This window comes from Vipera ursinii (genome assembly GCF_947247035.1).
Source record: "Vipera ursinii genome assembly, chromosome: 3".
Lineage (NCBI taxonomy): Eukaryota > Metazoa > Chordata > Lepidosauria > Squamata > Viperidae > Vipera > Vipera ursinii.
Window position 1 is genome coordinate 186644600 of NC_139516.1, and position 24766 is coordinate 186669365.

At 37.3% G+C, this 24766-nt stretch overlaps 1 protein-coding gene across 1 annotated transcript in view; it reads right to left on the reverse strand.

The window, feature by feature from the left end:
- The window catches only part of RUNX1T1 (RUNX1 partner transcriptional co-repressor 1), a gene marked incomplete at its 5' end in the record, with an annotated part of 161401 nt that overhangs the window by 775 nt on the left and 135860 nt on the right, over positions 1 to 24766 (reverse strand). The window contains 3 exon segments of the mRNA XM_083359683.1: positions 1 to 1689; positions 14932 to 15122; positions 19438 to 19506. The exon segment at positions 1 to 1689 is cut by the window's left edge and continues 775 nt beyond it. Coding sequence (XP_083215809.1) covers positions 1414 to 1689; positions 14932 to 15122; positions 19438 to 19506 — 536 coding nt within the window. The 3' untranslated portion in view covers positions 1 to 1413.

Here is a 24766-nt window from a genome sequence, read left to right on the forward strand (position 1 = left end):
GCAGCTCCGAAAGATAGCTTTTTTTCCTTTTCTTTTCTTCAGGAGAAATGAAAAAAGGAGGGGGGGTTTTCTTTTTTTTCTTTTTCTTTTGACCTTCTAGAGAAATATTACTACTACAGACAAATATAAAAGCAGCATAGAAAGTTTCTCACCTACTAGTAATAAAGAAGACTTAAATGTGAGCATAGTTAACTACAATGCATTTTCACATTTGCCCGAACACATTTACAAGGAAAAAAAAACACAGTTGGGAAACCTCACAGGACAGAAGTGCTTTAACACCAAGAGAACTACTATATTTTTCCTTATTTTTATTATTTTTTTTTAAATTAAAAACCCAGACAGGATGAGATGGAAAGAATTTGGATGGGATCTGGAGCTGGAGTCACTGCATTGTCACCACCGCTGATACAAAAAGGAACAAGGTGAAACAGACCCGATGGTCTTCCTCTGTGGAAGCGTATAAAAAAAAGTGAAGGAAATTTTGAAGCTTTTTTTTCCTTTTTGAGAGGGGGAAGGATAGAGGCAGCTGGTTGATATTATAGCTGCCAAAATGCTAATTAACTGCAGGCTGTGTTCTTATTTCTGTTCTAAAAAAAATACAAAACAAAACAGAAAAAAAAATCCCCACCAAAAAACGAAACAAAGGACAGAAAAGAAGAGATCTTTGTGGTGATGGTATTTTTTTTCCTTTGCTGCTCTTTTAAGTCCTTCATCCCACTGCAATCATCTTCCATTTTTCATTCTGGTGACCTGGATATTATTATTTCATTCAGAAACAAGAAAAAAAATGAACATCTGTGTCTCCTTCCAATCTGCTGCACATCTGCGTGTTTTTGATACGGGTCTTCAGAGTTCAAGTCAGTAACCCACGGACGCTATTCATCTTTTTATTAAAATGTCTGCTGCTTTATCCAATGCTTAAGCCCATGAGGGGGTTTGTTTTCTTACTTGCTTACTTTCTCTCTCTCTCTCTCTCTCATTCTCTCTCTCTTTCTCACGGTTAAAAAAATTCCATTTTTTGTTACAAAGAACATTGTGACTTTATATTATTAGCATTTTTGCTTTCAACAGCAATTAGCAATCTCTTGGTTTGCTGTTTGGTAAAGCATCGTGTTAATGAGGTCACCTAGTTTAAAATCCCAGCTACTGGAAAATAACAGGGAGGAGGTCAAATCTATCATTGTGTGTATGTTCTATCTTCTCTGTTTCCTAGAGAAAAGATATCTTTGTTATCCAGAATAAGTCATTATGACCCGATACTGGCCTTCTGGGTTTTGCTTCTACCTCAAGATACAATATAATTTCTTTTATAATATTGAAACGTGAACGTTCAGTAGAAACCTTTGAGTATCTGAGGATGAGGATTTTGTTTTGTTTTCTATTTGTCTTTAAGTATTTTAAAGTTCAGTCTTAGCGAGGAGTTGACTCTATGGTGCTTGGAGTTCCAGGGGTATTTGACCTAGGAGTAGCTGCTGGTGGGGTGTCGATGGGGCTCCCGGCTCCACTATTTGGTGTTGCGGAGGAGCTGACTGCTGGTGTCTCCCCTTGTGGCTGGGCCTGTAGAGTCTGTCCACAGAGGTGGTGATGTTTCTCCCAGTCTTTATGTTGGCAGAATGAGCCACAGTAACGTGCAGTGTTGCAGCCACTGCAGGTTTCGCTGGCTTTACGGCCACAGTTCCAGCAACTCTGCATAGAAATGGGGCAAAAAGAACAAAGGATGTAAAAAATTGTTGAGAAACTCTATGGGTAGAATGAGTATGAAGCTATCAATTTTGAGAAACTGTGTGAGGACAGGAGAAAACTTCAAACCAGCTTTTACTGCACAGAGGAATATCTAAAATATTCAAATCTCAGCCATTTGACAGGCCAAAGCTAGGATCTCCTGTGGAAGGCTTGCTATAATAGCATATAGAATTTGGTAACCTTCCACTAGTGTATTTTTATGACATAAATCGATTCCCTATAACTGATCCAATTAAAAAAATAATAGTTGTTAGAAACCACTGATATCTAACATTTAGAAAGGAAATTCATCAGTTTTAAAAAACTCCTCCTTGAAACCAACAGTTTTGAATCCCACCAAAGACCCAAGCAATGCGCCAGCCATGGTCATTAAATGGAGGAAGTGACAGAATTAAGCTTTGGGGCATGCTTAGCTCAAAATGTTAAGGGAAGCACAAAAGCAAATTAAAAAAAAAATCCATGTATTGATGCATTATGAGGCAAGGTGGATTTCTAGTAGATACCTGGACACACCCATACTATTTTCTTTCTCTTCTTCCAGGATCTTCTTCCACTTTCCTGTTTTTCCTTGGAATTTGTGGTGGTCTCCTATTTTAAGGCTATCTAGGGCCAACCCTGCTTAATCTTCTGATATCAGAAAAAGTCAGTTAACTGCTGCTACCTGCTATGATCAAGATCACATAACGATAGAGTTTTCTGGAGTTTTGTAAAGGCCTTATTATATTTATGCAGCAGAGCAAAGGTATCAAGATTCAGTTTGATTGCAGCAATTGTCAATATTATAAAAAACTTGTCAAGGGAAATATTTTACAATTGTATTTTAATTTTATATCTTTATAAAAACCTCCATATACCAGACCTTGATGCAATAGATTTTGCATGCAGTGAACCAGATTTCTCTCATTCAATGGACATTCTGGAATACAATTAATCCACTAAAGCAAGGTTTCACTATATTATGCCTTCCTGAAGAAGCCAGGAGAAAAGCAACTGCAGAAGTTGCCTCAACAGGTTGTACACTACAGATAGTCCTTGACTTATAACTGTATAAGTTGTGCTGCTTGTTAAGTGGATTATCATGTGATCATGTAATTTTATGCCCTTTTTTGTGAGAGTCATTAAGCAAATACACTGCAATGGATTTTTTTCTGGAAACTGGATTTAAATGTTTGTTTATGGCAAAAAAACATTGTTAATTGTGGTCATGTGACTGTGGGAATGCTGAAATTACCTTAAATGTATGTTGGAACCTGGGTGTCCAAAATGCTATCACTTGATTATGGAGGGCAGAGTGGCTGCTGTAACTTCAAATTTGGGTTTAAGTAGCCCAGGGAGGTTGGCATAACTTTGAAAGGTCATTAAGAAACTGGTCATAAGTCAAGGACTTCCTGCAATGTCCTTAGCCTGAATAAGACTTCATGACTAACTGTCTGTTGCATAAAAAGGGGAAATGAATTTGCTACAGATTAGCACAGAAATCATGGTTTTCATGACTCTAACAGCAACATTAGATTTTTATGACAGTCATAAGCTACATAAGTGAGCTTAAATGGACTCCAGAAGATGGCAGAGGACAGGAAGGCCTGGAGGAACGTTGTCCATGGGGTCGCGATGGGTCGGACATGACTTCGCAACTAACAACAACAACAACAACAAAGCTACATAAGCCAACGGACCAAAAGAAAGCCAAAACACCTCATTGCTGATCCCACAAAAGGTGTGTGTTTGTGGAAGGGAAAGGCTGTTTCCCTATCAAATTATTTTTTCCCTTAACTAGCCCACTTAACTAGCCCACCAAAATTCAGACAATGTGGTGCTCATGATGATTGGATAAAAACAGCAATTTGTGCAGTTAAAAAGCACCTGTACACTGTTGAACTAAAAGGAGAAATATTAAAGAAGATGGTACAGTGCTGGCTGATGAAGATTGGTAGCAGAATTTAGTCACAATGACCTAATTGCTTATTCTAATCCGGTGTTTCTGAACCTTGGCACCTTTAAGACCCATGGACCTCAGCTGGCTGGCTGGGGAATTCTGGGATTTGAAGTCCACAGGTCTTAAAAGTTGCCAAGGTTGAGAAACACTGAGGAAAGGGGAAAGCACTTTGTATGCACTCCAGACATGATGGCATGTAGTAAGGAGGTGCACTCCAGAGAAGTAAGAGGCAATCAGTCTGGATGTGAAAGAAAATCCTTCCTAATAGTTCACTGTGAACTATTAGGAAGAGTTTCCTTTCAATCTTTCAAAGGATGTTTACTTGGGATCAAATTTGTTGAGCACCAGGCTTAAGTCTTTTTGCATTCCCTGAACCAACTAGATGGTCTTACATTTAGAATGTATTTTATGGCTTTTTAATTTATTATTAGAATTATTAATTTAATTCTCCTAATTCTATTTTATGATGGTAGTTGTAGAAACCGAATGTATTATAATTTAAATAATAATACTCATAAGATACACTCATAAGATAGCTTGTGATACTGTCCAAAGCATAACATTTTGCATTCTAAAAGTATAAATACAAATCTCTTTCCTGAACTGAAAATGAGTTGGAAAAACCATTCCAGAATTTGAGAAATCATACTACTATGGTGGATTTTTCTGGCCTCCTTGAATTGATGAGTCATCAATAAATTTTCACAGTGGAATAGAGGCAAGGATATATTGCTGAAATATCATTTTTTGTATTCAAAAACTTGTTGCTTAAGATACTGAAATTCTGTCCCTCTCTGTGTTTCATTCCAAAGTACAAGAATTCCTTGTTAAGCACAAAACCAGCTGATGGCATCTTAACATTTCTGCTCCCTGCCAAATAGAAAGCCACCAAAAGGATGCCTGCTGCTCCTTTCCCTCCAGCTTTACTATGCCAGCTGGATTACTGGAGCAAAGCCAGCTGATAAGTGAAATTCCTAAACTACAACAGAAATCCCAATTACCAGGAAGAACAAAGGCCTAAGTCCAAAATACTGTTTTAAGGAAATTAAACATTTAATCGGAGTCAAGTGGCTTCTTTAGAAAACAGTCCTAGTGTAAGATATACTCTCTCTTTTTGGCACAGGAATGTTTTGGCAGATGCAAGAATAGTTAAGTGTCCAGTACTCATACAGTACCACCTTTCCTTTCTCTTTGATAGATTGAATTCAGATGTATGTAGCATTTCTATCTAAACTCATACCGATTAAGTGTGCAGACTAAACCAGGTAATTACAAATGCATGAGCTAGGGATTAGGTGCTTTTTTTTTGGTATTCGCAGAAATTGTTCCCATCTTTTACAAACTCTTTTTAATAGGTGGAATTACTAGCACAGAGAAACAGATGTTTTTAGTGGTTCAATTGCAGGGAACATAGGCTCCTTGTCTGCCATCAGCTGCTTTTGATTCACTGTCCATGGTTTCAGGTTCATTCTGAGGATTGGAGGATAGTTCACTGCAATTTTACAATTATTTCATGGGCAGGGGGTTATCATGATGAAAAATTATAAAATCATAAACAATGGGACATTTCGAATAGATTTTGTGGAGTTTAGTTTGAAGCCCAGTTTGCAACCCATCAATATTGCAGCTGTATAGCTTGTATTATTTCAATGGAGCCAAAACAGAAACGTTATGGAAATCTCAGTGAAAGGAGACAGTGCTAGTCATTACTAATCAGTTTTATGTCTCTGAGGAGACTTCCCACATCAACACTCTCTGCTGGAAACTACCACTTGAGTGGATTTAGAATAACAATAATGTTGAAAGTTCTGCATCTAAAATTTCCAGGGTCTCCCTGTAAAGATAGACTCCTTGGCAACTTCATTTAAAAGGGTCATGGACCAGTAATGGTAAAGAACGCGGCCTGTGAAACTGAAGAGCTTCTCCAAAGCAGTTTGACAATATTGGGTCAGAGAGACAAATAGGGATATTTTCATGTCCTTCTAACAATGGTACAAACATGCCTTGGTAACTGTTTTTACATGATATAGCCTAGTAACATTTTCTTCATCTCACTGCCAGCCTATAGCTGAGAAAACTTACTATCCCTCATTTTAGGTGTGGATAAGATCTAGCATCCTTAATAAATGATGTCATTGGTGACACTGTCAAAATGGGATCTAACCAACATTGGCCACTTGTGCACCGATGCACATCTCCCTTTCCATTCACTGGGCCCTCCCTCTACAGCAATTTTCAGTTGGGCTGTAGGAGACACATGGCTTCCATAGAGATATGTGCTTCGATAATGCTTGACTTTTTTTAAAAATTCCATTCAATCGTGCCTGATTCTGACACTGCCTGGACAAGTCCGTACAGTTTTCTTAGCAAGCTTTTTCAGAAGTGGTTTGCTATTGCTTCTTTCCTAGGGCTGAAAGAAGTGGCTGGTCCAAGGTCACTCAGCTGGCTTTGTGCCTAGGGTGGGAATAGAATGCATGGTCTCCCAGGGCTTTTTTTAGATTTTTTTTTAAACCCTGCCTTTTATTATTTCTGTAATAAATAATACTGTACACTGGATAACAAATCTATTTTATTGTAGGTTTCCCAGGCACAGCTACATTAATGGGCAATTGTAAAAAAACACAAGTTTATTGCTATTAGTCAATTGATTTGAAGCCTTGGTGAAAACATATTGAGGTTAAAAACTAGCCAGACATAGGCATTTAATGTTTGGATAAAATTGTAGCTTGTAGCTTGAAGCAATATGAAAAATAGCAAGGAAAGATATATTAGTCTTGTTCTCTTTGGCTTCTGTTATATCTGTAAGGGACCAATATTCAGAAAGTATTGTTTAATGGCAATAGACAAGAAGAGAGGCATTTCTTGTTCTTCACTAGCCATTTCTTCTAAGGAAGTATTAAGACTAGTTTAGTACTTCTAGCAAAAGGTTCCCCAAATTTTGACACAGTGGCCAATCAGGGCATTGTGAAGGCAAAAATTCTCATCAACTTGCATACCCTCCTTCTGGGTCTTAAATCTTGGTTCTGCCCTGAGTGCCTCTCTAGGTGTCTCTAAATCTTAACTGCAATCATTGTCTCAGCATGTACAATCTCACAGCTGTCTAAAACAACTGCAATAGTAAACATATTTCTTGTGCAAAACCCTGCCTGTGCATTGAGGTGTGTGCTGTTGACTGTAGCCTGAGCCTCTTTGGATGTGAATATAAGAGCCTATATATAGTACAATGAAGTGCTACCTATAGATGTATAGATATCAAGTCCTATCTATAAACACATACTTCAATCAATCTTAATGGCACTAAAATGTCCTTAACTTTTGCTGGATCTGATCTAAGATTTCTTAAAAACCCTTGATAAACAATAATGTTCTGTCTGTCTTCCATGATGCCCTTGGAATCAATGCAGGGAGAAAAAGTTGTAAGAACATGAGTCCTCCCATTAAAATCTATTCACGCTGCTATTTTGTTTTACCGATAGTTGTAACTCTAAAGTACTGATTCCAGTCTTTACAATCTTCATTTTTACATCATACAGATATACTCAGGACATTCACTTCTAGGGTAACCAATGTTATTCAAAGCACAGGAAAAGAGTAAGAATTAATAAGTCAAAGAAGTTAAAAGCAGGAGATAAGAAAAATGACCCCCTTCATGGATTACTGCCTAGTCATGGCGAAGGGGCTTGCGTAATTCAATGAAGCTATGAGCTATGCTGTGCAGGGCCACCCAAGACAGACAGGTCATAGCAGAGAGTTCTGACAAAATGTGATCCACTGGAGAAGGAAATGGCAACCCACTCCAGTATCTTTGCCATGAAAACCCTATGGACAGTACCAAAAGGCAAAACGATATGACGCTGGAAGATGAGCCCCTCAGGTCAGAAGGCGTCCAATATGCTACTGGGGAAGAGCAGAGGCTAGTACTAGTAGCGCCAGAAACAATGAAGCGACTGGGCCAAAGCTGAAAGCACGCTCAGCTGTGGATGTGTCTGGTGGTGAAAGGAAAGTCCGATGCTGTAAAGATTTTTTCTCCATAGGAACCTGGAATGTAAGATCCATGAATCAAGGAAAGCTGGACATGGTCAAACAAGAGATGACAAGACTGAACATCGACATCTTAGGTATCAGTGAACTAAAATGGACAGGAATGGGTGAATTTAATTCAGATGACCATCAGGTATACTACTGCGGGCAAGAATCCCTCAGAAGAAATGGAGTAGCCTTAATAGTCAATAAAAGAGTAGGAAAAGCAATACTGGGATACAATCCTCAAAATGACAGAATGATCTCAGTTCGAATCCAAGGCAAACCATTCAATATCACAGTAGTCCAAGTCTATGCCCCAACCACCAGTGCTGAAGAGGATGAAATTGACCGGTTCTATGAAGCCCTACATCACCGTATAGAACTAACACCAAAAAATGATGTTCTTATCATCATGGGGGATTGGAATGCTAAAGTAGGAAGCCAAAAGATAACCGGAATAACAGGCAAGTTTGGCCTTGGAGTACAAAATGAAGCAGGGCACAGGCTGATAGAATTTTGTCAAGAGAATACGATGGTCACAGCAAACACTCTTTTCCAACAACCCAAGAAACGGCTCTACATATGGACATCACCAGACGATCAACACAGAAATCAGATTGACTATATGCTCTGCAGCCAAAGATGGAGGAGCTCTATACAGTCAGTAAAAACAAGACCAGGAGCTGACTGTGGCTCAGACCATGAGCCTCTCATTGCAAAATTTAGGCTTAAACTGAAGAAAGTATGGAAAAGCACTAGGCCACTCAGGTATGAACTAAATCATATCCCTGACGAATATACAGTAGAGGTGACAAATAGATTTAAGGAATTAGATCTGATAGACAGAGTGCCTGAAGAATTATGGATGGAGGTTCACAACATTGTACAAGAGGTAGCAACTAAAACCATCCCAAAGAAAAAGAAATGCAATATATGAGGAAGCTTTGCAAATAGCTGAGGAAAGGAGGGAAATGAAAGGCAAGGGAGAAAAAGAAAGATACGCCCAATTGAATGCAGAATTCCAGATAATAGCTAGAAGAGATAAGAATGCCTTCTTAAATGAACAGTGCAAAGAAATAGAAGAAAACAATACAATAGGGAGGACCAGAGATCTTTTCAAGAAAATTGGAGTGATGAAGGGAACATTTCATGCAAAAAATGGGCATGATAAAGGACCAAAATGGCAGGGACCTAACAGAGGCAGAAGAGATTAAGAAGAAGTAGCAAAATTACACAGAAGAACTATACAAGAATGCGCTTAATGTCCCTGATAATCACAATGAGGTAGTCACTGACCTCGAGCCAGACATCCTAGAATGTGAAGTGAAGTGGGCCTTAGAAAAGCTGAGCAACAACAAAGCTAGTGGAGGTGACGGTATTCCAGCTGAGCTATTCAAAATCTTAAAAGACGATGCAGTAAAAGTGCTACACTCAATTTGCCAGCAAATTTGGAAAACTCAAGAGTGGCCACAGGATTGGAAAAGATCAGTTTACATTCCAATTCCAAAGAAAGGCAGTGCCAAAGAATTTTCAAACTATCGCACCATTGCACTCATTTCACATGCTAGTAAAGTTATGCTTAAAATCCTACAAGCTAGACTCCAGCAGTATGTGGATCGAGAACTACCAGAAGTACAGGCAGGATTTCGAAGAGGCAGAGGAACTAGAGATCAAATTGCCAACATACGCTGGATCATGGAGAAAGCTAGGGAGTTCCAGAAAAACATCTACTTCTGCTTCATTGACTATGCTAAAGCCTTTGATTGTGTGGATCATAACAAACTGTGACAAGTTCTTAAAGAGATGGGAATACCAGACCATCTTATTTGTCTCTTGAGAAACCTATATGTGGGCCAAGAAGCAACAGTGAGAACTGGACACGGAACCACTGACTGGTTCAAAATTGGGAAAGGAGTCCGGCAAGGCTGTATACTGTCACCCTGCCTATTTAACTTATATGCAGAGCACATCATGAGAAAGGCAGGGATAGCTGAATCAAAAGTTGGAATTAAGATTGCCGGAAGAAATATCAGCAACCTAAGATATGCAGATGATACCACTCTAATGGCAGAAAGTGAAGAAGAACTAAAGAGCCTCTTGTTGCGGGTGAAGAAGGAGAGTGCAAAACTTGGGTTGAAACTTAACATTAAGAAAACCAAGATCATGGCATCCGGCCCTCTCAATTCCTGGCAAATAGATGGGGAAGAAATGGAGGTAGTGACAGATTTTATTTTCCTGGGCTCCAAGATCACTGCAGATGGGGACTGTAGCCAAGAAATTAAAAGACCCTTGCTCCTGGGGAGGAAAGCCATGGCAAATCTAGACAGCACACTAAAAAGCAGAGACATCACCCTGTCAACAAAAGTGCGTATAGGTCTTCCCAGTTGCAATGTATGGCTGTGAAAGTTGGACCATAAGAAAGGCTGAGCGCCAAAGAATTGAGGCCTTTGAACTGTGGTGCTGGAGAAGACTCCTGCGAGTCCCTTGGACTGCAAGGCGATCAAACTGGTCAGGTCCTAGAGGAGATCAACCCTGACTGCTCTTTAGAAGGCTAGATCCTGAAGCTAAAACTCAAATACTTTGGCCACCTAATGAGAAGGAAGGACTCACTGGAGAAGAGCCTAATGCTGGGAAAGATTGAGGGCAAGAGAAGAAGGGGACGACAGAGAATGAGGTGGCTGGATGGAATCACTGAAGCAGTAGGTGTGAGCTTAAATGGACTCCAGAAGATGGTAGAGGACAGGAAGGCCTGGAGGAACGTTGTCCATAGGGTCGCGATGGGTCGGACATGACTTCGCAGCTAACAACAACAACAACAAAGTAAAATGACAAAGAAATCCAACTAGACTGACTTTATTCCAATACTGTTCAGTCGGCCTCTCCACAGTTTTCTATTCTGCTTCTGGATTCAGTCCTTAAGCAGAATAGACTAGGTTTAGTGAATGCTTGGGGTTTGTCTGCATAACAAAGCCTATTTTACTTTCTTTGCTTATAGTTGCATATATTCAAGCTCTGCTGAAACATATTTTGTTTCATTTTACTATTACAACATAATCTTAATTCTGAAAGTGTGCACCACTTCAGCTGATTCCAAATGCTACAAACATATTATTAACCATATTATTAAGAACTGAAGAAGCTTCTTGGATGAGAAGCGAAAAACTTTCAAGGAAAAATAAAGTCCAGTTATTAACCACAAACATTTTTGGGGAGTACCTTTAGTTTCCTGCTAAAAAGGCTTCGCTGGCTACTTGGTCTGCTTTTTGTCATAGCGATCACAGCTGTTTATGAATTGCATGCCTTGTTTTAAAGACATTGAGAAAATTAAATGTCTTTCAAAAAGACTGCAGTACTGAAGCATTGGAGTATCTTCCTTTTTTGATAATTGCATATGACAATTTATGAGATTTATATCCCATCTCTCTCCTCCAAGAGCTCAAATCTTGTTAGACAGGCTTTACATTTTATCCTTGCAGCAACAACCCTGTGATGTAGGTTGGACAGGGGGAAAGAGAGACCAAAGGTCCAAAATTATTAAATACGTTCGTTGGCTGAAGGTGAATTACAATTACAAAATCTTAACCACTATATCCCCATGGGTTATCTTCGCATATAAAGTATACATTATATCTCTACTTCCCTCTCTGTCTCAAGGTAGGATAATAATTCAGCTTTCCCGGACCTCGAGCCCTCTAGAACTATTTAGTCTGTATTTCCCTGATGTCTCTATTGGCTGGAAATTCTGGAATTTGTATTTTCAACATACAATGGAATGGTTGCGACTTTAAACATCACATTCACAAATAAACTGCCTTGGCATAAGTGAAGTACATAATGCCAATACATTTTAATTTATATCAAATTTAATTCTACAGAAGATTTGCTAAGAATGACATTTCTCTTTCATACGCATACACACAAACAGACACACATTTATTCTTAGTGGTGTTTTTTTTTAGGAAACTTTCAGATGTTGTAAATCAATTCCTTGTGTCTCTTCTTCATTCATCTGCTATACATTAAGTTGAAACTCTGGGCATCTAGTCATTTCCCAATAGCCTTTCATCTCTGGTGATGCCTGGGACCAATTAAAATCTTTCTCTCCCTTAAATAAAGGATGTGTATTGCTCCATGCTGTATATTTTGCCTGTGATTTTTGCCGCTTCTTTCAGGATGGAGCAAGGACTTAATTTGAATTTTTGCACCTAGATCACTCTAGATGTTACCAACTTACTAAACACATTAAATACCATGCTTAGAATAATTAAAACTGTGTAAATATTTCAAAATAGATAAATCATGTGAAATATTTCACTGCTATTGTCTTATAAATATCTTAATTTAGTATTTAAAAATTATTGAAAACTACTCTCAAAAATTTTGGCACATGTAAAAAAATACGAGGAAAAGAAAGACCATAACAAAAATCGCCCATCAATGTTAAGCTGAAAGAAATTATACTTAGCATCTGTTTATTGGGGGCAGGTTTAATCAAGACTTCCCTTTCCGCATGGATTTTAACATTTCTTTTTTCTCTGAAAGACACAAGAATTCATTTTATCCAAAACACTTTAGGATTTGCAACAGAATATATGATCCTCCCTCTGTATCCTTACTTCCTGTTATATATGGTGCCATATGTGCCCCACAAAAGCTTTCACTGACATCTTCCAGCTTGAACTAAGGTTTATCATCATTGTCCCTAATTTACTCTTTGTTGCTCTTTGAATCTGTTTTCTTCTGCCAGATGCTGTTTTCCCACCATTCCCTTTACAGAAAATCCTGCAGCTGAAGTAACAGATTCCAGTTAAGAAAAGGATCTCACAAATCTGATAACATCTTTCGTTTGCATTCTAAAAACCTCATTCTTCATTGATTATACAAGCATATACTAAATGTCCTATTTTTAGGACTTTTAGTATACTTATACAAAATGGTTTATTTTCTACTGCAATAGATGCCTTTTCTATTTGTTGGAAAGTATTTGAAATGCAATCTATTTTTGAAATTGTTTTAACTATTATACACAGTTTAAATACAAGCTTCAACTAGTTAGAAATCATCAATATAAGATTAATGTTAATGTAACTCTAGGCACAAGATGACATTCCCTCCCCATTCTTTTATTATTCATTATGCCTATGAATATGTCCATCCTATCTACATTATGGAGGAACCAGCATGCAATCACAAAATAAAATAAGAAAATTGAGAGTAGCATTTGCAGTGGCTGCATTTTAGCACACTGTGGAATACATGAAACCAGAAGGAAACATGAACTCAATAGATATGATCTAAATACCTTTAAAACTATTTTAATATTTGCATTGGAGAATTCAAAAATATCCTTACTTCAAAGTCCCGTTCCATTAACTTAGTGGGATTACTCCATAATCATTGTGCACAACATTGCAATCTCAAGCTGAGATAATGGCACTCTTAATTTTATCTTAGAGTTCAATTTATAGTTTGCATTTTTTTTCTTCCATCATGTCCGATTCTCAGAGACTATCTGGAAAAACTCTGCAGTTTTTTAAAAAGTGGATTCATATCGCCTCCTTCTTAGGGCTGAGAAAAAGCGAGTGATTCTAGTTTACCCAGCTGGTTTCATGCCCAATGCAGAACTAGAACTAATGGTCTTCTGGTTTCTAGCCTAATAATGCCTTAACTACACCAAATTGGATCAAACTTTGTATTATATAGTTTCAAAGTTCACCCCAGTGAAGAGAATGTAAAGTACAAGAGTTAGGAGATACCACTGTCAATCACAACAAACAAAGGAATGTTTTGGCTTGTTATATGGCAACTCATTTGAACCTAAGGCATCTAAGGCTGTGTGCAATTACTTGATTTTAGAAATGGTTGGCTACTACCTCCTTCCTGAGGCTGAGAGAGAATGAATGGCCCAAAATCACAAAATTCACTTTTGTGCCTAAGAGAGGATTAAAAGTGAGGTTTCCCTACTCCAAGTCCAGTTCCTAAACCTTTAGACCAAATTGGCTCTCAGCTAGTAAACATACGGTATTCAAAAAAATAAAATCAAACAGATTTATTATTGCAAAATTATTTAATCTGTCAAGGAGGATAATGTACAAATGAACCCTCCATTTGGAAGTCCTGTAGCCATTGTGATCAGCACCAGCCCTGTCTTCTCTGCTTTTTTTCCCTTTTTCTATGCTAGCCAAGTTCAAAAGAGGGTGAAGGAGAAAATGAGGAAAACTAAGAATGGTTAAAGCTCTGCATTTTATTTCATACACATGAATTCTGGGATGTGCATTTTTTAAAATTACTCAATGATCAGTAGAAATCCTCCTCCTCCTTCTCTTTCTTCTATAGACTAGAAAGTTCCTGATAAAGTACAGACTTGCTAAAACTTCCATTGTCAATTCTGATAATGTATTATTTACCTTTTACTTATTAGGTAAAGGTAAAGGTTCCCCCGCACATGCGTGCTAGTCGTTTCCGACTCTAGGGGCCGGTGCTCATCTCTGTTTCAAAGCCGAAGAGCCAGCGCTTGTCCGAGGACGTCTCCATGGTCATGTGGCCGGCATGACTAGACGCCAAAGGCACATGGAACGCTGTTACCTTCCCACCGTAGTGGTCCCTATTTTTCTACTTGCATTTTTACGTGCTTTCGAACTGCTAGGTTGGCAGAAGCTGGGACGAGTAACAGGCGCTCACTCTGTTACGCGGCACTCGGGATTCGACCTGCCAAACTGCCGACCTTCTGATCGACAAGCTCAGCATCCTAACCCACTGAGCCACCACGTCCCTGGTTTTTACTTATTACTGTGTCCATACTACTTTATCTTCAGCAAGGAATAGGCGAGACAGCAGGCTCAAGAACAACCAGTTTATTGTAGTGTGGAACTGGGCGCTTGACAGGTTTTCTGCGCCGCTATTTATACTCCAGCTGGCATGCTGGGGACCAATCAGAAACTTGCTGGTTTCCCGCGGATTGCGAGGTCCAATCCGCGGTGGCTGGTTTAGACAGCCGGAGCTGCAACATTAGCAGCGCTTGCTCAGTCGCCGCAGTTTGACAGTTGACAGCTGTCAGACTGCTGCGCCTGCGCGAAGCTAAGGCAGCTTTGACAGCTGTCAAAGCTGCCATGTATTCCGGCCGGTTTACCTCATAACTAGAGAACGTATTAACCCAAACACATAAATACAAAACACATACTTTTTGGACACAGATATGGCCTTATTCTTCACAATAAAATTCTCACCTCACTAGAATCCTCTTGCTGATTGATCACAGCTAGTGCATCCTCTGCAGCTTGTCGCTTGGCCTCTGCCACTGTGCGCTCCATTTTAGCTCTTTCTGAAGTAATCATATCATGGGCTTTCCGTTCTGCCTCTGACACTGCCTTCTGCAACTCGGTCATTGCTTGCCGTTTTACTTCATTGACTGCTTCCTCTGTAAACACAGTAAGAATTTTTTCTTGGTTCAGCAGGAACAAGATCCAAAGACAACTGGTTTTTATGCACAAAAGTTAATTAGATTATGGAAGCTACTGATCTATATAATGTAAATATTCTATAAATGTCCTTAAATTCAAAGAGCACATAACACCAGCAACTAAACCATAGAACACATTTCTAGCCTTTTAATATATCGGGGTCCCAATGGGGATGTTCTATGCTGGAGATGGTATCAGCAAAGTAATATTATAATAAATTTCGATGTACAAATCTTTGCTCCAGAAATGTAGATCTATAAATGGAATGAAAAGAGGACATATTAGTTACTGGATGAAGAGAGAAATAGAGAATGATTAATTTTCATAAACATGGGTGCATAATCCCCAGGGGACAAAATAACACATAAATGGTAGAGAAACTTCATAGAGATTTGTGTAAATGCACTTTATTAGAAATTTATTTAAACTCTGATGTCAAATACAGTACTTGTACCACAGAGGCTTGGCAGAACAAAAAAGAACAAAATTGGCACAAGTCCAGATTTCACAGTTAAAATATTTTCTGTGGGACTTTGGTGGTGGTTGAACTTAATGGTGTTAGTGGTCTTTTTCAAATACCGTTCTAGAGATCAGTGCTTTAGAACAATGCAAAGAGAGTTACCATGTATTCCATTTAAATTAGCTAGCAGAAATTATCATAATACGTTATTCTTTTTCACAGTGTATAACCTGATTTGTCGTCAATGAGCTGACTGCGTTTTGTTTGATGCAAGAGAAGTGGAAGATTTCATGTATTCAACTGACAACTAAAACAAGTGATTTTAAAAAAAATAACACTAACTACTCTAATTAACAAGGAAACTATCCTCCCTCTGATTTAGTGTATCTAATTTTCATCTTTATTCAAAGCAAAATGACAATGATTAATTGAAAATTTAATAAGCACTAATTATTAACTTGGCAAATGTAGTACCAATTAACACTCTATTAAAACTAATTATGACAAGTTTCATTCAAGTATTTGCACTTAATTGTTTCACCCACTTAAGAAGCACCTTAATTAAATGTTCTGTTTAATTAAAAACATAAGATTTCTAATAAAAATGTTTAACTGTAAAATAAAAATATTTGAGTTACAAATGCTCAGTGGTTATAGTGAGATGTACATTATCTTCCAGTACCATAAATTTAGTTCTCTTTATCTGATGCCATCCTATTGTTAAATTTATCTGAATTAAAGGCGATGAATTAGGAATTCTTATTTGAGATTAAGTCTCAATGGATCCAATGAGACTTATTTGTATGAATATAAGCATATAATTGTGCCTTCATTAACTGCATAGACTGAGCACCTTGAACCTGCATTGGGTATGCTTAAACCTTTTGGATGAAGAACATCAAAACTTCCATCTCATCAAAACTTGTATTTGTGTCAATAGAAGTCTGATTTTATATGTGATATTTGAAAAAGTCCTTATTAAATTCAACTTGGATACATGACATGATTTACATAAATCTTTTAAATCCTAGCTATATTCTTGATTCAGAGAGCATTCATTTTATGAGAGCAACATTATTGAAAACATATCTATCTATCTATCTATCTATCTATCTATCTATCTATCTATCTATCTATCTATCTATCTATCTATCATCTATCTGTATCACTTCTAGACAGCTGAAAAATGTAAGACATTTCAATGACCCAATTTGAATAAATATTTATTGGCCTAATAAACCAAAACATTAACATATTTTTTTAGTAGCGTGTAGGCAGTTCTGCTACAATAGTACACTATTCAGACAATAGTGTGTCTGAATATATTCAATTGACCAAGTTGTCCATATTCTTCAAAGTAGGAATTGTCAGGTGTTGAACCTTTCTCTAAGAAGTGTAAGGGGTAGATGCCTTCTCTTTCTGTATCTTATCACTCAAAAAATATTTTTTCCACTGTTGTTTGTTAAGTTGATAACTTAAGTTGATAACTTAATCTATAGGAATGTGTGGAAAAATTATACAAAAAACTGGAACAGGTTTTTGGAACTATAATTCTCTACTATCTTTAAGGAAAAGTATTGATCCATCTGATAATTCCAAATAGTGATCATGCATTACATGTGGCACTTTCTGTCTGGAACACATAGTTATTAATATCATATTCACCATCATATTCAAGATGGACAGTATTTAATATTTATTTGTTATGTAATGTAGGGATAGAGGGACGCAGTGGCTCAGTGGGTTAGGACGCTGAGCTTGTCGATCAGAAGGTCAGCAGTTTGGTGGGTCGAATCCCGAGTGCCGCGTAACAGAGTGAGCGCCTGTTACTTGTCCCAGCTTCTGCCAACCTAGCAGTTCGAAAGCACGTAAAAATGCAAGTAGAAAAATAGGGACCACTATGCTGGGAAGGTAACAGTGTTCCGTGCACCTTTGGCGTCTAGTCATGCTGGCCACATGACTACAGAGACGTCCTCGGACAAGCGCTGGCTCTTCGGCTTTGAAACGGAGATGAGCACCAGCCCCTAGAGTTGGAAACGACTACCACGCATGTGTGGGGGAACCTTCACCTTCACCTTCAATGTAGGGATGTGGGTCTATACATATGTTGTATATAGTATGTTTAGGTGTGTGTCATGTATGTGTTTCACTTTGAGAGCGGGCAACTAATTTCATTTTTGATATGTGCCATTGTGCCCACAGTAAAAAAAATGTCAATAAAGGTTATCTTATCTCATCCTCTTTTAAAACATGTTAAGATAAATATTGATATGCCTAGAGAGAAAAATTCTACATTTATGAAACTTAAAACATGCCTTTACTTTACCGTCCCATAAATATTTGGAGGCTATGCAAGTCAAGATTCATTTATTTTGAATATTCAAGGTGAATTACTATTCTGTGTAAGTGGCAATAGGACAATAATTTTTGCTTACGATCAAAGCTGCAGCTTGACTAATTGTATATGCAAATAAGGCAATTTATATTTAAATTATGCATTCCTATTCTACTCCCACCGGCGCACAAAGATCAGCAAAGAGAATTGGTAGGACATTTGCAAGATGTTTGAATATTTATTACCAACTGCAAACATTTTCAGATCCCTTGAAAAAGAAATATATGAAGACAAACTCACAAGTGAAAATCATATTATTGTCTTTACAAACGTTTTTAAAAAGAAGAAATGAACTTGATTACAGGCTCTTTTATGTGTAATTACCAATCAATTTTCTATTTTATAATATTTTGTGTAACCTGAAACAATTACAAATATTAGTGCTCACCCTTGGAGCCTAGAGTTTTACAGGCATACAGTACTGCAAAACATTACCAAAGTAATAATAATTAAATAAATTAATATTTATCAGAAATGAACCCAAACTTCAGCTGAACATCCTGAATATGTCATAGAAATAGTGCAAATAGGCTAATACCAGGGGCATTTGGGGCAACTTTTATGCTAGAAAGAGCACAGGAAGTATCCAACACAAAAGTAGAAATGGGGAGATGTTATAAAGTTTTCTTGGCCTGGCCAAAAAATGAATTCTTTTCATTCACAAAAACCCAGAAACAATTTCATGTGTTGATCCATTCAACAGTGAGAAAATGAGAGCAGAAAAATAAGGGGAAAAAATCCCTCTTCCTACTCATTGCTACACTCATTCTTGTATGATAGTAAATAATGGGAGGAGTACTATGGGGAAAGTTTGGGGATGTGGGTGATCAACAATAATTGGTAAAAAAAGATGAGAATACTTCTCTGATCCAGATCATGGACTTTAAAAAATTTCATCCCCCAAAATTAAATTTCTCAACTTTATCATTAAGCATCATTAAGACAGACTAGCATCATTTACCAGGCTAGATTTCCTTTGGATTTAGCCAATGGATTGGATTGCAGTCAAGCATATACAAATAGCTTCACACAAAGTTTATAAGTGAAACAAATGATGTAGATTTCCTCATACAACACAATGGCTTTATTAGCAGATATTGCCTGCCAACCACTGGAGTAATGATGTATAAATATCAATAGATTTAGACTTCTCCAGAAGGACAAGTGATATAATCTGGGTATCTTTCTTCTTTTAATATGATATTGATATCCCCTTATCTTCTGACATAGATGCTGTTGTAAAATTATTAAATAAGTAAATAATATTATTAAACTTATTTTAATAATTAGGAATTGAAACTGGTTTATTAGCAATGCCTTTCTTTTTTCTTTTTAAAATTCCTTTAAAAAAATCAAAGCATTAACAAATGCACACAGCTGCCAAACTGCTATGCTCATGTTTTTAAACAATTCTTACCAGCTTTCTTCCAGATCTCCTCTGGCACATATCCAGAAGCAGGCCTATGAAGGAATTCCCGATGTGAGTCTATGAGAACCAGGGGGAGAATAAGAAAAATAAAACAGTACATTTTAAATAATATTTAAACAGAATTAGGTTTTTATAATTCATTCAAGGAATTAAAAGTATAACCTGAATTAAAAGTGAAGAGAGCAATTATATGTTTTTATTCCAAAATTCCTTATGAAATATTTGAAATAACTCCTACTAAATGAATCTGATATAATTGTGTTCTTCACCAATATCCACATTTCTGAAGGCCATTTAAGTGACATTCTTCATAATATATGTGTGTGTGTGTATGTATGTGTATATGTATACACACACACACACACACACATATATATATATGTATATATATGTGTATGTAGTTATATGTATGCATGTATACATATACATACATATATGCATATGTATATATGTATGTATGTATATATACATATACATATACATATACATATACATATACATATACATATACATATATATATATATATATATATATATATATATATATATATATATATATATATATATGGATCCTTGGTTTTTCGGGTTTTTCCCCGCGTAGAACTAAAGGTGTAGACGAAACGTTGCGCCTACACCTTTAGTTCTACACGGGGAAAAACCCGAAAAACCAAGGATCCACATACAGGCACCCGCGAAAACCTCAGAAAACATATATATATATGTTTTAAACTCTGGCAGTTTAAAAAAGAGGAACTAACAGCCACATGCTTCTCCCAGAAGAAGGAAGCTAAAGCCTGATGATGACGGATGGGACTCCGTCGAAACGTTGCGCCCACACCTTTAGTTCTACGCGGGGGAAAACCCGAAAAACCAAGGGTCCATATATATATATATATATATATATATATATATATATATATATATATATATATATATGTATTTATGTGTATATATGTGTGTATGAGTGTGTATACACACACATAGAAACACATACATACACACACACACACACACACACGTTAGACAGATTTTGGAAAAGTAAGAAAAAGAGTACCAATATGAGTGAAAAATCTATGTTAGGGAAAAACTAGTATTAGTCACTGAAATGCACCCTAAGTTGCATTATTACAACTTAATAACAGCAAATATTTTTCTTTAACTTACTTCATAATGAATTACTGATGCCATTGTAAGATATAGAAAAGCAATTTGTGACCACAAAATAAAAATGGCAGTCAAGATTTCTCATTCTAGAAAATGAGGGAAAGTTAATTATAATGGCAACCTTTTAATTTATAATTGTGGCAAACAAATTGAACACCTATGGGATTGTCTCAACAGTTGTTCTCTACTAAAGAAATCATTATTGCTGGCTAGGTATAAAAGGAATCTGCTTTGTGACTGGTGAACCTTAGGAGAAGACTTACTGCCAATGTAACAACTGTCCTTGCCAGTGCTGTTTGCAGGATCAGGACCACAGAGAACACCCCTAGTCTTTCTGTATCAAGGCTGCAGCATCCAACTGTGAATATGAAAGGATTATTGTTCTTTAGGAAAAGAACTGCCCTTCATATTTGCAGGAGCACCAAAGGCTTGTCCAGGTGGAACACCTCAGTATAAAGGTTGAATGGCCAGTTCTCCGGCTTTGAAAGAATTATTGCCCATTTCAGGTTTCTTGACAAGAATTTGGGGGAAAAGGGGTAATTCTCAGATGCTACTCTTGATACAGCTTGACAAAGTCCATAGATTCAAATTCACTGGCTCAGACACACAGTATGGTAGATAAGAATATTTCCTGCACAGTAGATGCAAATGCCTAAAATGGTTGAATGCTTTTTGTTAGCATAAAGAGGTAATTCCCTATTTTACCCATTGTATATAATTTGAGAATCCTTCAAGCTGGATCAGACCAGGAAACTGGCTCAACAAGTTTCAATGGAACTATAGTTTATTAGTAACAGAATCTTGAAAGCCTGACCCTCTCTCTTGTATTCCAGGAAGTTAGGGTGGAGCTAATTTGAATTTCCTCCTCATGTTTTGTTTCCCAATCTTAAGAGTGTTTTTGTAACCTTCTCTGCATACTTTCTCCAGGTCATCTCTGTATTTCTCTACAGGAAACCTCTTTTTCTTGCTTTTCCCAGTTGCTCTGCCCTGTGTTTTTGATCTTAAAACTGAGTGGATTTAGATTGTTGATATAACTGACAAGTCTGCTCTGAGAAATTCTAGTTTTCAACCTAAGTTTTGCTCCCTGAAATGGTGGTTTTGCCATTAGTAGGCTTGCTGATAAGGGCGTGACCATTAAAATGGTTCTTTTGACATCCCTTAAAGTGGAGAACTCTATTTTCATGTACAAGTATTGGAGAAGAGTTGGGATTATAATTGGGATGAATTTCCAAATGTTACTGGCCTTACTAAATTATGGTTTGCTGGAATGAGTTGATTAGGCAGAAAACAAAATTTTAAATAGTACCTGGTAAGGAATTGCAATTTGGCTGTTACAGTTATTGGAAAGTTTATGGGTTTAGAGATCTCAGTTATGATTCACTTTTTGATGATACAATCTTGTGTATCTAATCAGTAGTAGATTCTGGAGTACTGGATTCCTGCACCAAGCAGGGAATTGGATTGCATGATCCAACTCTGGATTTTAAATTGTGCTTGACTCCTTAATGAAATACTTAATCTTGCCTCTTTTGTTCAATGCTATCTTTATCTTTTGCCCTTATAGAAGATTATAAGGTCTGCTCCTTGTACTTTTACTTATGCATGCTTTCTTGGCTGCTTTTGGACTGTTTTGATTTAGATCTGGAGCTTTGTGGAAGTCTTATTTTCTTTTACCCCTTGTGGTTGCAGCCTTCAGGCCTAAAGGTTAAAAGATGAGAGGGATGAAATCAGGACTGATATGTTCTTGTGGTGAAAGCTCATGTCCTGAATATATCGTGGTTACTGTATTTTTGGGAGATACATTCTTTTTTGCAGCCTTTTTCAGTCTTCTTTTGTAGCTTAAAGTTGTAGCTCCATCTGGATTCTATCAAACATGCATTTAATGCTATGTTCTATTCAGTTAAAGGCAGATATTTATATTTTATTTCTTATCTTTTTCAATCCTTTAATAATCTTTTTTGTAACTTACATCTTTAGAATATATCTCTGCTTTTGTAGTTATGGTTAGGGTTATTTAAACAAACTTGTTATTCAGCAGAAAGGAATACTTTTCTTGTGTACGTTCAAGGTTAACCATATACATCAATATTTTTAGATCAATCACAAATATTGCCACATCATCATAATCATTATTATCATGGTCATTGTTAATAATATGCACTGATATATTTTGGAGAGAAGGGATTTCCCTTCCTCTGTGGACATTAAGTGGAATAATCAGCCCAATATGCATAGTCTGTACATCTTTTATCTATAGCTGGGATGTTAAACTGCCAGCCCATGGGCCGGTTTCATCATACCAAAACCGCAACCACCCCATTGCCTGCAATGCAAAAAGAGTCGTGATACATTGTGACATGCCACGTCACATGACATGGCGAGTTTGACACCTGTGATCTATAGCTATTTGAAACAAGACTTCATAAACCTAATCCTGAATAAACCCTAGCATGGGACTTATAGGGGACTGGAGGCTAAAACATATGAAGAACAGTTGCAGGAACTGAGTATGTCTAGTTTAATGAAAAGAAAGTGACATAATAGCAGTGTTCCAATATCTGCCAAAAAGAAGAGGAGTCAACCTATTCTCCAAAATACCTGAAGGCAGGACATGAAACAATAGATGGAAACTAATCAAGGAGAGAACCAACCTAGAACTAAAGATAAATTTCCTGACAGAACAATTAATCAGTGGAATGACTTGCCTCTATAAGTTGTGAGTGCTCCAATCCTGGACGCTTTTAAGAAGAGATTGGACAGCAATTTGTCTGAAATAGCATAGGGCAGGGGTGTCAAACTGCCGGCCTGTGGGCCGGACATGTCATCCAGAAGCCATGCCCACCCCATTGCCGGCAATGACAAAAAGGCTCCAATACGTTGTGTGATGTCATGTGATGTCACAAGTTTGACATGTCTGGTATAAGGTTTCCTGCTTGAGCAGGGGACTGAATTAGAAGACATCCAAGGTCCCTTCCAACTTTGTTGTTCTATGTTTTTCTCTATTATTAATCAGTATATACTTACTAAAATGACCTTTGTCTCTCTCTCTTGCTGAATATTCATGAATATTCTGCAACTGTGTTCAACACTTGCACCTATTTCCTAATGGAAGGTGGTTAAAACTACAGTTAAAAGGCAGTTGGCAGAAATAATTAAATTAATTCCTACACAAAAGAGGGCCACACTAAGATTGCCTAATTAGCAGTGGTTAAGGATTTCATTTTGGCCATGATAATCAAGGACTTTTCCTGTTATTTGGCCCAAATCACCCAGTAGGACATATACTATATTTCATATTCAGTTTGAGATGGTGATGAGAAAATACACAGATACTCTTCAGTCAGTTTGCTGTTGGTGGCCACCAGTATGAGTGTGTGTGTGTGTGTGTTAAAGATCAGTCAAGAGAATCCAATCAAAGGGCTGAATCCAGATGATTCCTGAATGTACTTGAGGACTTGTCTATCTTATGTTAGCAATGCCATTGAAATCTTGGTAAATTTGTGTAACACGAAAATATGCAACATAAGGGTAGTCCTTGACTTACAACCTTGACTTACAAATTACAACTGAAAATTACACTGAAAGAAGTGATTTACAACCAGCCCCCATGCTTAAAACTGTCATAGCATCCTCATATTCATGTGGTAAAAATTTGGATGCTTAGCAACTAACATGTATTTATGATGTTTGAGACATCCTGGGGTCATGTGATCATCATTTGTGACCTTCCCAACTGATTCCCGGAAAGCAAAATAAATGGGAGAAGCCAGATTTGCCTAATAGCCTTGCAGGGATTAGTTTAAAGATCATAACATTTAATATGACTCACTTAACAAACATCCTGCTTAGCAACAGAAATTTTGGTCTCAATTGTGGTCATAAGTCGTGGAAACCCTGTATCTGATATTACTGCTTCTAAACCAGTGGTGGGATTCAAATACGTGAACAACTGATTCTCTGTGTGGATGCTGCTTCCAGAAGTCCATTCTGGGCCTGGGCAACAAAAAATTAGCTACCGGTTCTGGTGAAATAGTATGAACTGGCTGAATCCCACCACTGTTCTAAGTGCTCTTTTTCTTGAAGCAAGTGGCATCTTTGTTTCCAATGTCTCTGGCCACAGAAAGCTGGAGACATTGGAAATATCAATAAAGTA